Raw genomic sequence first — 14,549 nt, forward strand, 5'->3', positions numbered from 1 at the left:
AAAATTCTGCCAGTAATTCTTTTTCAGTAATAATTGATTTTATTAGCATTGTATGAATGTTTTCAGATGCTCTATTACCAAAAATGAATAGCTTTTATTTAAAACTACAGTATGCATTTTTGTAATATTGTTCTTAAAAAATCTTCTTAACTTTCCCAAAATGTTGTTACGAGGATCAAAGGGGATGAGCAATATTTTGTATGATTTTAACGTTTATTTAATGTTTTATTTCTCATCTTTTTTTAGAACAATGAATACCCTTCTCACAAAAAGTAGGAAAAATAGAGTTATAAATCCCAACAAAAACTTTCTAGATGGTCTCAGTGAGGTGATAAGGGAGGTGGGTGCCTCATGTTTTCAAAACCTTTTCCATACCGACATTGCCAAGGTAAGATGATGAAAAGGGAGTAGGCAAAGAGAATAGCATGGATTTACCTATTCGGATCTTAATAGATTTTGCATCTTTGATTTTAACATTTTGATCAGGTTAATCATCTAGTTGTATAAGGATCTAAAGAAACTTCTGAAAGTTACAGGGTGGGGCAAATGTGAAATATTAATGTGAAAAATGTTACACTGTGACAGATTACATGCCATGAGAAATCATGTGCAAATTATATAAATCCCCTCTATATTTTAATCATTTCCTTAAAAACAAGTAGATAGTTCCAGTCAATCCTTAAGTGAATGAAAAAAATGCAGTGAATAACGGGTCACTAATAGGTACAGTATCAGTGTAAACATTATAGTGTAATTAATAATTTAATATGTAATAAAAGTCATCCTGAAAAAAAATCAATATATCAATACTTCAAAATAATTTTAAGCTGCTATTTCAAAATATGATTTGATTTTAAGGTTATAATAAACTCAGAAAATATACAATTCAAAATAGTTTTTAGTTTTATTAACAGGTTGTGAGTAGCTTCTTTTAATTGTTAACTCAGGTTTTTATCATACTTCTTAAGTTACAAAAACAGTAGTTAATTGAAATTCAGTCCACAAATAATTCATTCTGAGCCCCAACTTTTTTTCATCCTTTGTGGTTGAGAATTCTAATGTTGCTATAGTAAATAAGGACAGAAAGATGTTTAAAATGTGCATAATTGAAGAAAATATTATAGTAATGGAAAATCACACAAGAACACACCAGATTTTTTTTTTGGAGGTTTAATTTTAACTAATATTTAAATGATGAAGGTAATGTCAATCCAAATCTTTACTTATTTGTAATGCACAAACTATTTTTTGTAACTTGTAAGAGAAATAGATTCTTTTCACCATGGCAATGCTTTCACCCTTATTTATGGTCTTCCTTTCTCTTGAGTCCTTTTTCTTCAGCAGTTTAACAAGTCACTTCTTGTTTGGCTAAAGTGCAATCCTAGCACAATAATGTTTCAGCTTGCAAGGAAGAACGCCCTTATTGAGTTGATAGAACTCCACCAGCTGGATTAGATCCGTAAATCTTGTGTGCCCATCATCCAGGGTGTGGAACATTTCACCATCATCTTCCACCTGCAACAGGAAAAACGACAAACTGGTAAGAAGGGCCAAATACCCAGAAAGACAATCATATTCTATTGCATACTGCATCTTTAAATGCCAAAACTGATGTGTTTATAATACTAAAGGACAGTGAAAAGAATGTTATGGCATGTCCACTTCTTCTTTGTAACTTCACTTGCATTTAAAAGAAATACCATCTGATCCTAAGGTAAGCAGTGTGGCTCTACTTTCTCTGTCTCTAAATTTTCTTAACGTTCAGTAGTTAGAATAGTAGGATTATTCTGAATCAATACAGTGCACAGTGAGAAACCGGCACTATTCAGTGTAAAAGTAAACAAAAAATTTTAATACTCCCACCTACAGAAATTAATTTCCATTTCTAGTTGTTGTCTACCTAAAGCCTTACTTAATATATTAAAAATGAATATTCACCATAATTTGTATCAGTAAACTGATTGTGGAGCAATCAAATACTGTGTTAGTGGAATGACAGCGTTTTGGGGTTTTTCTGTTTTTGTTTTCTGCAGTGAGATCTCAGGCATTAAGCAATTCATACATGCCAGGGACATCGCTCACATAATCAATGAAGTAGGGAAGATACTTCACGTGGACTTTGGATAGTTCCAAAAAGAAGTCATTCAAAAAAAAGAAAACACTAGCAACTTAGCAATCTGATGTAATACCTTCTTGAAAGTAGACTGAATCTCTGTTCCACACTATCTGGTTCCAATACACAGACCACGTGCATACATACATGCGTGCGCGCACACACACACACACACACACACACACACACACAAAAGCAGCAGAAGCAACAAAAAAATCCCAAAGCAAGTTGTGCCACATCAAAGCAGAATTACCGAAAATTTTTAAATGTGCTCAGAATAGTTTAAATAATGATCTCCAGTTCCACAGCACCTGTGTACCTATCCATAATGATTAAAAACAAAACTACAAAAAACACCAAAAAAGCATTGTGGGGACAAGAGAGGAAAAGGGGCTTGAAAATAACGATTTTTAAAGAACCACTAGAGGAATTCAGGAGAAGGAATTTTCAGTAACCTTTTAACAATAGGTGGCATGGGGTCTATACAATATTACCAAATCGTATTTCATGGGAAAAGGGAAATTTAATTTTTGCAATTCCTGTATTTCTTATATTAATTCAGTCTCATAAAACCATTTCTGCCAAACGTAACTCCAGTCAAAGCACAAGTTCCCAAATTATATTTAATAAAAGAACCAAAAAAAAACTAAAGTTTCCAAAAGCTTATGCATTAAGATCATCTCTAATATACGAATATGAAATCACAAATTACTTACTGGTATAATTTGAAAGTGCTTTATTTTTTGTCCATGACTCATTGACAGTACGAAAGTTTTGGGGTTGCTCTGACTATCCCGTACCAAGAAAACTCTAAAGAGAGAGAAGGATTTCAATATTTTTCTACATTTACTCATGGATTTCATAGAAATATAGCCTGTACCAAATCCAGGAAGTATATTCATAAATGTAGCCAGAATTTTCCTTTACTATGTATTCAATGATGGGATTATCCAACATGGTAAACAATATGGTATAACATAAACCTTATACTATAAAACTATCATCAGAGCTAATTTAATTTTAATAGGATAAATACACAGCCGTTTGTCAGAATGCTTGCTCACGATAACCAATATAATGCTATGCTGGCATCAATAACTAGTGCTACGTCCTTCTTCCACTGGGAAAGCTGGGTATTCACATGTAACTCTTTGGTACAGGGAATAAGGCATTAGCATATTGTTATTTTAACTTCTGGGTCATGTTAGGCCCTAAAAAAAGAAAATTATTTAGAGTGAAATAATTTTTAACCCCCTCTTCTACACTGGGTCCTTTCTTTTGATTCTGGTTCCTACTATTACATACACAACAGAAAGTGAGAAATTAATATATTCTAAAAAAATCAATCCTGAAATCATTTATTAAATGTTTGAGCAAAATATTTTAAGTAAAAGAAACACTCAAACAACATATACTTTAACCTTGAAGAATGCAGCAGAAAAGCCTCTTTAACAGGCTAGAAAAACAAGACATGGCCTAATGGCCTGAGAAAAATGCTGCCAGGCGTGGATTCTTATTAACTGGCAATTCAGTGCATAACCAGCTTTATATTAATTGTTGGCAAACAGACTGTGCAAACAGTCCCCACTGGTGACTCCAATACTGATCTCACTGTGCCTGGGCGAAGAGACTGCCAAATCTGAGCCATCACAGATGTCTGATGAGATTATCCATTTCATCTGTGCTGTGTGAGATTCCGACATTACATCTCTAGGAGATGGGACAAAAGGGAGTTTCACTGGTCAATCAAGCTTAATTCTCTCCCCATTCCTGAGTAGATCACCACTACCACCTAGTGGATTGCCTGGCATCATCACATCTTTCCAAAAGGATACCCCAAATAACCCATTTTTTAATTAAAAATTAAAAAAAATAAAGATACTGCCATTCTTTATGCAATTATTTCATTCAATTTACAAAAAATGGGCTCAGAAGTAAGGGAAATTATAATTCTCCAAAACATTTTGACAATTCTTTGTGATTTATTTCTTTTCTTGGTCTTAGATGGTAATTCTGCTGATTGCTCAGATTTATATCTGAAAAGACCGTGTTCCATGCAGAGAAGTATATTGAAATCTTTTCTTATTTAGAGTCTACTGAAATGCCGACTTGCTATTAATAATCTTCCACGTGAAGGTGCATGTTTATCCAAATGTCAGTATTAAATCACCTTGAAATTTTGCCATCATCTTAAGCCAACCCATGAAGATATAAGATCCCATTACCACTTGTTTAAATTGATGCTGGTTTTATTTCTCATCCAAACCTCAATACAAGCTCCATAACTTGTATTGCATTTGGGAAGAGAATTCAGCTAGTATTATAGGAAGTATTGATATCTGAAATACTGAGTAATCTGAGAAAAAGAAAATTCTTTAGATCATAAATCTTGCATAATAAATTTTCTGTTTCTCCTGTCTCTTCTGTGGTATCCCACTAAAAGATAACATGAGAAGAGTCCAAAAGTACTGGTTTCATAGGTTTATATTCCTTTAAACTGTTAAAATTTAGAGAAAAGAAAATAGGGATGTAAACAGAAAGAAAAAAATAAGACAGTCTAAATATGTAAGAAACAGCTTTTTACTTTAACACACCCTGCATCAAACCTAAAAAAATGTATAATACGTAAGATAGTGTCATGACACAAACCATACTTTGCAAACATATTATTCGTTCAAATCAAAATGTTGACACGCCAAAACAAGTTCAGTTTTCCCCCCGTCAATTAATACCTGAGATGCACAGAACGGGTAATATTAGTGATCACTGGTTAAGAGCAGAGCATCCTGTTCCGCTATCTTCTCCTTATGCGCAAATGCTAAGCACACACTATGTAACAGGAACTGTATAGGTATTGCTAGGATTCAATGACAACCATCCTTATAGAATAAAGTCACTTCTGTTTTAATAAGCTGAAGTCAAAACTCTCTGTGTGTGTTGAATAAGTCATTACTGATTATAGGAGAAATCAAAATCAGTGCTACTCAAAATCAAACTTACCCATCCACTAGACCTTGCTGAATGATCAATCGCTGAGCTTCCTCTCTAGAAATTTTGTGGTGAAACCATGGTTGGGACCGGTGGATAGCTGAAGAGATAAAGTGGAGGAATACAAAGATTTGTTTGAAATGATCACAATTTAATTATGTGTACTTTCTACCCTAACCCCTCAATGACTACATCTAAATGTACATCTTGCCACCCAGTTAGTCACACTGAATATGCAGAGACATACCCATGTTCGTGGCACAGCTCTGTGAAGATGCAGTGGGGCTACCATGAGTGCCTAGGCGTAAACATCCTTTTTTCTGTGCGAGGAAGTGGGAAACAAATTTTAACTTTCGGGGAGAAACAAATTCAAATCATAAATATTTTGAAGAACATGAAGCTAATTTGTACCCTCCAAGCTAGTCCTTCTTCAACTGCAACTGAAAGGGCTTCAGTGGGATTTTCTATAACTCTGCTTTTCTGGCCTGAGAAGTCCATTGCTACCAGGGAATTCTCTGATATACTTCTCTGGAAAAAAAAGCACATTTTTTACCTTGAAAACATCTTTGAAGTTACCTTTCAGTGCTTTGCTGGCAGTACGTTTCCATTTTAGGATGTGGTTCCAGAGGTGGCTAGCAGGAAATTAAAAAGTTAACAATACATATTCAACAGAAAATGGTGCTATAAAATATTTTGGTTAAATAAGTTATACAGTTATTTGTTAAGGTCATTGAATTAAGTGTTGAATAAAGAGATTAAAAGCTTTCAAGGTAAGCATGTCTTTCTTCTAAAGCAACCCTATCTCTTCATATTTAGAAAAGAATAAATAACCTTTCCTGTGGCTAAGAAGATCCATCACTTCCAAACTCACCTCTCTATTATGCTTTGAGATTCATCAATGATCATTTAAATGTCAAATCTATCTACTTATTAAGATTCAAGATACACTAAAGCTGTAACAGACTGACTTACATCACTTCTTTAGAAACAAATAGTACCCATATTTTATAACCAACAATATGTATTTTAAAAGTTTATCACATCAACTTTTCTCTAACTTAGAAAACGAATTTTAGTGAAATAATTCAGGTAACTCCATAATACTAAAATTTCTATGATTTAATACGTGAATGTTTTTTCATCTTGTGAGCATGAACATGGCAAAATGAGAGCTTCAAAAATAAGTCTGAATGACAAAAGAAGAACTGATATAAAAGGAAGACATACTCTGTAAACAAACATGATTTTAAACAAGTAATAAAGTCATCTTTTTCACGAATTACTTTTTGTATTCATAGTCTCTGAAGGTGAAAATAAAACATCCAAAACCTGGACCTTATTTTTATTTTTTTCTTTGTTTAGGGCTCTACTTTGTAACCATCTTTTAAAAAGTGTGCCAACCCAAGTCATGCATTCTAAAAAAAAAACAGTTGTCGGAATCTTCAGTTATGAGTGTCACTCAGCATGGGGAGGGAGAAGGGTAAGCTGGGACGAAGTGAGAGAGTGGAATGGACATATATACACTACCAAATGTAAAATAGATAGCTAGTGGGAAGCAGCCGCATAGCACAGGGAGATCAGCTCGGTGCTTTGTGACCACCTAGATGGGTGGGATAGGGTAGGAGGGAGATGCAAGAAGGAGGGGATGTGGGGATACATATAAATGTATAGCCAATTCACTTTGTTATAAAGCAGAAACACACCATTGTAAAGCAATTATACTCCAATAAAGATTTTTTTTTAAAAAAAGTGTCACTCAATTTATAAGAATTAAAACTCTTAAAAGACAAAACATCCAAAACCAGCATGAACAATGTTTAATAGTTTTTCCCCACTCGTCATTAATAGAAGAGCAACACAAAAACCAGAGTTCTCATTGTAAAGGATCAGCCAAGATACACCTGGAGTCTCCTGGCTTAAGACCATTTTCTCTCTCTCCACATGGATTCAGCCATACCCTGCTCGGTCTAACAGACTCTAGTCAAATGTCTGCTTGAGGGGCTTCCCTGGTGGCGCTAGTGGTTGAGAGTCCGCCTGCCGATGCAGGCGACACGGGTTCGTGCCCCGGTCCGGGAGGATCCCACATGCCGTGGAGCAGCTGGGCCCGTGAGCCATGGCTGCTGAGCCTGCGCTGTCCGGAGCCTGTGCTCCGCAACGGGAGAAGCCACAGCAGTGAGAGGCCCGCGTACCGCAAACAAACAAACAAACAAAAGTCTGCTTGAAACAAAACCTGGTTCATACAAAAATGGGAGGGGGGATAATTTATCACTGCATTACACATCCCACTTTATTAGCATTTATTATTTCCTCTTGAAACCTTGCTGTAGTGGTCCACAATCTTATTACGGTTCATCTTTATTTCTGGAGATTCGGCGTGCAATCTTTCATTTGTTATAGGAGGCTTCATAACTGACAGCTGCTCTTTCCAAACAGATGCTGTCTCTGTAATCTCTATTTGCTGTCACACCTTACTTTGCCCTTCTCACCCCGTGATCTTCTGTGCTGGGCTGTGGACCAGATGGATATACTTTTGCTTTGCTGACATTAATGAAAAGCTTCCACCTGCCCAAGCCAGAGAGTAACTAATCTCAATCATAATGATAGCTTTATCCTTATAATATCTCTGCCTTCACATGCCAAGATGGGCTCTGTAATCACAAGGTTCTGATAACATAAAAATACCGTTAGGAAACAAAAACATAACCAGTTCTTATTCTTTTTTTCATTTTTCTCCTATAATATGACAGGCTGAAATGTAAAATAAGATCCCATGTTACATAATTACTTGACCTAAGTAGGGAGTCTACGATACAAATAAGTATTTTCATTTGCTACATTACACTAGGGGAAAACACAGGAATATAGAAAATGTTTTCTACTGAATGGCAGGTGGTGGATGAAAAATTAATAGTTTACCTTTGGTGGACAAAGAAATGGAAGTGAAGCAAAATCTGACTTGAACCGAAAGGTCATTTTCAGCTCAATTTCTTTCACATAGAAAAGTGATGTTGATAACATTCAGAATCAGCGTATTTCTCAAATATTTGTCCCTTTTTCTACTTCTTCCTTCTGGTGGGATAAATAGGGCAAGCCCTAAAAAAGTGTCCATGATTTTAATGGCATGCCTCTCTTTTTAAGAAAGAAGAGGCTTGGGTATATCCTGGATTATCCAGACCACACCTCGAGATCAGATCCAAACACTTTTAGTGAGGTTGGAACATGAAATGTTTTTCAGGCAGTAGCTAAGCAGCAGCTCGTAGTCACTCACTCCCTGTCACCCCATTTGAAAGACCTACATAAACGTGTAGCACGGGCCTTAGTAAGAGGGCACAGAATTTCCTCAGACATTGTTCTCTCATCAGTGTCATACAGAGCCACAGGACATCAGAGGTGTAATCGACTCTAGAGATCACGCAACTGTCCCCCTTATTTTATACTGTAGGACAGCAGTGACTCAATCAAGGTCACGCTTACGGTAAAGATAGTAACAGGCCCTATCTAAGGTTCTTTTATGTACCACAGAATGGGAGGTACAGGGAAGAAAGTGCAGTTTGGGATGTCTAGCTCAGAGTCAAATGTGAACAATAATAAGAACTTCAGTTGACTTGTTTTTCCCATCCCCTTGTTCTGGCCAGGACCATATTAACAGATGCTCCTTTAAATGAATCGCTTTTATTATCCTAAAAAGGACCAAATACGTTTGGCTTCTTGAAATATCTGCTGATGATTCTCATTTCAAAGGCTGACGGGATGGCTATTATGTGCTATATATAGTTATGATGTTCATTATGGTATGATAATTTTTTTCTCATTTCCCTTCTCAAAATGAATCCCTGGAAAAGAAGACAATATTGTTCCTTTAAAACTATGACTAAGTGTGTGAACTTTTCCCTGTTGTTCCTTGAACATGGGGCCTCAATGAAAACCAGCAGAGGCAGGTGAGAGACACTGGCATCCAGGATATAGGTCACTGATTCTTTCATGATAATGTAGAAATTATCCTGGGATTCTGTATAGACACCAAAATAAACGCAAATACCTCCCCAACCTTTTTAGTTTCCTTCATGAAAATTAAGAAGAGTAGAGATAGAATTCTTGATGCTATTCTCTCTGATCATGTCAACTGCCATACAGGACAGGTCATTTTCCTCACCAAACAGAGACTTAAACCTCTTGTCCTTCTATCCCTATTTACAGCCAATTCATTCAAGGAATGTCTTCTCTCATACAAGGTGCTGAACAAGTAAAGCTACATTAACCAAAATGCCATAGACATACTGATCAACAGTAGGATCACTTGCAACGCAAAGAAGCAAGAATAATACCATACTTGTACACTAATGACAGTGATGAGACTAGAAAGTACTTACTTTATAACATATTTTTTCTATGATTAAGAGGACACCAAATAATAACTGCCTCCAAATCATGGCTGCTATTAACATGCTCATCCCAATGACTTTAAAAGAAATTTAGAAGGATTTAGGAAAGGATTAAGATAATAAAATTCATTATTCATATATATATATATGAATTAAAAGATTACAGTATGCTGACAAATGGTAAAAATTCTCACCTTAAAGCTATTGCTTTTATAAAAATTCATTACATTCCTTAGTTTCTTATTTTAGGGCTAAAATGTAATATGATACAAAGATGAAAAGTTACTCTTCCATAACGTAAAGCAACGTAACTACAGCATTGGAGTTCTTTTTCCATATTAGTCTATCAGACTTCATAATCAACATTATTTCATGCTTCATTCCTAGAGCTGAGCACTTATATGCTACGTTACATGTAGGGAAATGCACCTTCTTTGGTCACAGCCATGAAACGCATGTTTTAACCTAAGTGGAAATGTAGCACGTTAGCTGACTGTAACATGGGCTCATACTTCTGAATTCCTAATACACTCAATATTAAGGAGCACAAGCAAAAATAGCAGAACATAAACTTGGAGTTCAGAAATAAATTTCTTGTGTTAATGCACAGGAAATTAAAATTAGGTCCCAAAAAGGGGAAAAAATGTATCTGCCTGTAAATATCCAAGTGGCATTTAGTATAAATCTGCGAAGCGGTGCTAGTCTTAACGCAATGCACGACCTGTATTTTGGCTTGCATCTTTTGGGTTTCCTGGAGAGCAGTACGCTTTTCAAGGACCTGGAACTTCAAAAGTTTAATTGTTAGAAAGTCAGATTGCAAAAGAGCTCACAGGCTATGATAATCCCAGAATGAATATTTAAATAAATAAATAAACCCACCATCAAATCAATAATTAAGAAAGATCTACAATCTCAAGGACAATGTCCTATAAATTATCTTATTAAAATCTAATCCTCAACTGTAATGACAAAGAATCACTCGCATAATTCTTTCAAATATTTAAAGTTTCTCTTTAACGTAAAACATGATTGTAACTGAATACTTCATGTGTGCTCAATTATTGTGATTTTATCACATAGGCTGCAATCATATAAAATCCAAAAAAAAAAATAGTTCAATATAACATGATAGTAGGATGGTGCCAAAAAGTTACTTTACTTGACCAAAAGCAAAGAATGGAAATGTACATTTATAATGTAATGTGATTGCAAATTAATGTAAATATAAAATAAAATGTAGGTTCAAAAACTTGGTGCTTACCATGGGTGATATACTCTGAGAACTGCAGCCACTTCTACCTTGATATGGGTGCATGTAATTCTGGTACAGCTGCATGCCATACTGCAGAATAATAAAAACACATTCCCGCCACTTTTACTACACAGAGTTTTACTACAACTTTTGAATATCAACACTTTCATTAATTATACATCATCAATATAAAAACTGAAAATTATAAGCTTTCCTTAAAACAAGTAAAGCAGCCATACTTTTGAATGGTAAACTTTTAGTGTCCTAAATAGTACAGTTTAAAAGACAGTGTCTTTTATTTGGACCCACACGTAAGTTCTAGCTCACAATATAAAGATCTGGAACTGACACTCCTACTCATTATTCTTAGTGTCAATAGCACCAAAACCATTCGGAGCTTAGCAATAAGAAAGCTCACTTGGGAAGGGTGCCCGACTTTATGGTACAAAGACTCTGAGGATCTGACACACATCCTAAGCAAAACTGGGTAAAATTTACCATAATTCTTCAATGACTGATTGATGAATTACATTGTCTTTTGTAATCCATAAACTTGATCCTATTTTGAAGATTCTTGGCACTGTATCACCCTCTGGTAACAGTACTCTTAGGGCATTGTTTAATTTTTGGCTTTAAATTCAGGGAAATCAAAATGGTGGGGAGGGGCTTCCCTGGTGGTGCAGTGGCTGGGAGTCCGCCTGCCGATGCAGGGGACACGGGTTCGTGCCCCGGTCCGGGAGGATCCCGCATGCCGCGGAGCGGCTGGGCCCGTGAGCCATGGCCGCTGAGCCTGCGCATCCGGAGCCTGTGCTCCACAACGGGAGAGGCCACAACAGTGAGAGGCCCGCGTACCACAAAAAAAAAAAAAAAAAAAAAAAAAAAAAAAAAAAAAAAATGGTGGGGAATCAGGCTAATTTCAGACAAAGAGTCATGGCATACAGTGTAAAGAGCAGTAGATAAGAACTACAGAGGCTTTACTTTCAAGAGGTAGCATCATAAGAACTGGACTGCTAGGCTACAATTGGAAAGTGAGTCTAGAGTATAATTGGATTGTTAGTTTGAGAAACATTAAGAACGCCAACTGCCATGGCCCTCTATAATTCCCTCCATTTCATGGAGCCATTATGAACTTAAAAGTAGGTCTGATATAGAAGAGACTGAAGAGACACCATGGAAACCAATCTTACCCTTAGGATGAATTCCATTTAAACATTCTAACAGAGCTGTTTCTCTACTAAAAACTATTTTCTTAAAAGCAATTGCAGCAAAGTGGATATATTTGGTAATTAGGCAGAAAATCAGAGGGAGGTGAGGGGAGTCACTGTTTTCAAGATTTTGCTTTTAACATGAATACAGTCATTTAAAATTCTCTGTGTTGACTTCTTTATCCAATTATTTCCCAACTTATAAAAATTATTTTTTAATTTAAGGTTTGATTGACATTAATAGGACCTAATGAAATTTATTTTAAATCAACTCTAAGCCTACAGTAACTTTAAAAAGAAGACAGTGGAGCTTAATTCCTAGTCAAGTTCATTTGGAGAATATACAATAGCCTGCAACCACAATTTCACAAGGACATGCTGCTTGGACACCTTTTATTTACCTGCAGTGAAAAGCCTGCTACCTACTAATAAGACTGTTTCCTTCAAAGATGTATTGTCCCTGGTACCTGTGGTGTTAGGAAGTTGCTTCTGTGCTGTTGAAAGTTAACTCTGGCTAAGGGGTAGGGCATGGGTCACCTTAACATTTCCCTGTCCTATGGAGGGGCAGATAAGGGACCAAAATGTGTTAGAGAGAAACTAGCAGAGTTCTAACTGAAGGGAAGGGGAAAAGACAACATGTAACTAGGACACTGTACATGAGCAAATCTCCCCTTTTCTAAGTCTTCTGATTTTTCTGATTCTATATGTAACTGGAATTTCTCCAAAGAGAATGGGAATATATCTGATGCTACATGAAGAGTTTACATGTGTATATGAAAAAGAAAGGAAAATAAAACAAGGGGCCAAATTCTTGCGGGAGGCTATATCCAATAAATAACACATAATAAAAAGAAGAAGGACACTTCTGGTCCAGCTAACATAACATAGACTAGTCTTTCCCTGCTCCTCGATACTAGGTACAATGATAAACTCTGGAAATAACACGATAGACAACCAAAGGAGATGAGCAAAAGCTACCTCTAACACCAGGTGAGCCCAGCTGCACCAGCCAGGGGGATCAAACCAGTGCCCCACTGACAAGCTGCCAGTCCCCTATTAGAGAGCCTCAAATGTGTCTGTGCTGGCAGGCCAGGGTTCCTGTAACTGATTATTTTAAAGTGTAAAACAGATCATATCACTTTCCTATTTGAAACCGTGGTGGTTTCTTCGGCTCCGCGATAAAGGACCTCACTGATGCTGGCCTCTATTTCCAGCCTCATCTGGAAACACTTTGCCATAACTGAAATAAACAGGGAACACAGATGTGGTAGCACAATAATGGTCCCCATATATGTCCACACCCTAATCCCTAGAATCTGTGAATATATTAGGCTACCTGGCAAAGGGGAAATAAGGTTGCAGATACAATTAAGGGTGCTAATCAGCTGACTTTTTTTTTTTTTACATTTATTTTCATTTATTTATTTTCTGGCCGCACCGTGTGGCATGAGGGATCTTAGTTCCCCCACCACGGATCAAACCTGTGCCCCCTGCAGTGGAAGTGCATTCTTAACCACCGGACCACCAGGGAAGTCCCTAATCAGCTGACTCTGAAATGACGTGATTATCTTGGATTATCCTGGTAGATCCAATGTAATCACAAGGGTCCTTATCCAGAACCAGAAGAGAGAACCAGAAAAATGGCAGCATGGAAAGGACTCAGCTGGATATTGCTGGCTTTAAGGGTGGAGGAAGTTGCCATGAGCAGCCTCTAAAGGCTGGAAAGGGCAAGAAAATGGATTTCCCCCTAGAGACTGCAAAAGAGAACGGAGCCCTGTTGACACCTTGCTTTTAGGCCAATAAGACCCATTTCAGACTTCTGAATGACAGAGGTATAGGATAATAAATTTGTGTTTTAAGCCACTAGGTTGGTGGTAATGTGTTACAGCGGCTATAGAAAACTAATACAACAGAGCATCTTTAAACTGGGCATCTGTGACTTGAAAGAGGCTTTGAGAAGAGTCAAACGAGAGGAAAAAAAAGGTAAGAAGGAGACAGTCTTCCAGAAACTGAGTATTCTGGATATAGAAAGAACAAAGAAAGCTTTTAGTACATTTCATCATTTCTTAGACACACATTTGTTTTCAAACTAACAATCTGTATTATAATCTATGGCATCTCATATTCACTGTGGATGAAGTGACTTGCCATTGCCTGAAACTGATATGGGATTAAGAAGTCATTAGCATGAAAACCTTGCAAAAGGAATGCCAGTAGCTAGAAAGACAACCCCATGGACCATGGCAGAGCACTCATCTGAGAAATGATGCCTCCCCAAAGCTCTTGAACCACAGAGCTGGTTAATCTGTGGAAAATATGAGTATCCATGACTCTGAGATGAAAATGATTCAGAAAAGCCAGATTGAGAATATGAAGAAGTTTTAAGAATACCTCAACTAACTTATTTCATATATATGTATGTATATACACATACATACATATATATCTGTGTGTATACACAAAATTGATAACATCAACAAAAATGATGAAAATCAGGACTATAGGCCTAAATAAACCTAAATATTCAAATGAAAATAAAAATTATAAGTGATATGAAACATCGTATCACAATTTTATTGGCATAATTCTCATCTAATTACACAAAAAGT

The 14,549-nt window shown here is 36.4% G+C and overlaps 1 protein-coding gene across 2 annotated transcripts in view; it reads right to left on the minus strand.

Annotated features, from left to right (window-relative positions):
• Positions 1-527: 527 nt before the first annotated feature.
• Positions 528-14,549, minus strand: part of GRB14 (growth factor receptor bound protein 14) — a 127,005-nt gene continuing 112,983 nt past the window's right edge. Inside the window, exons 9-14 of one of the 2 annotated variants that reach the window (XM_065880241.1) lie at positions 10,745-10,825; positions 5,513-5,629; positions 5,349-5,421; positions 5,114-5,201; positions 2,830-2,923; positions 528-1,515 (exon numbers count right to left, since the gene is read on the minus strand). In XM_065880241.1, the coding sequence (XP_065736313.1) occupies positions 1,369-1,515; positions 2,830-2,923; positions 5,114-5,201; positions 5,349-5,421; positions 5,513-5,629; positions 10,745-10,825 (600 nt within the window). In that variant the 3' untranslated portion in view covers positions 528-1,368. The remainder of the gene's footprint in view (positions 1,516-2,829; positions 2,924-5,113; positions 5,202-5,348; positions 5,422-5,512; positions 5,630-10,744; positions 10,826-14,549) is intronic. The other variant, XM_065880243.1, reaches the window with a different exon arrangement.

This window comes from Phocoena phocoena, chromosome 7, assembly GCF_963924675.1.
Source record: "Phocoena phocoena chromosome 7, mPhoPho1.1, whole genome shotgun sequence".
NCBI lineage: Eukaryota > Metazoa > Chordata > Mammalia > Artiodactyla > Phocoenidae > Phocoena > Phocoena phocoena.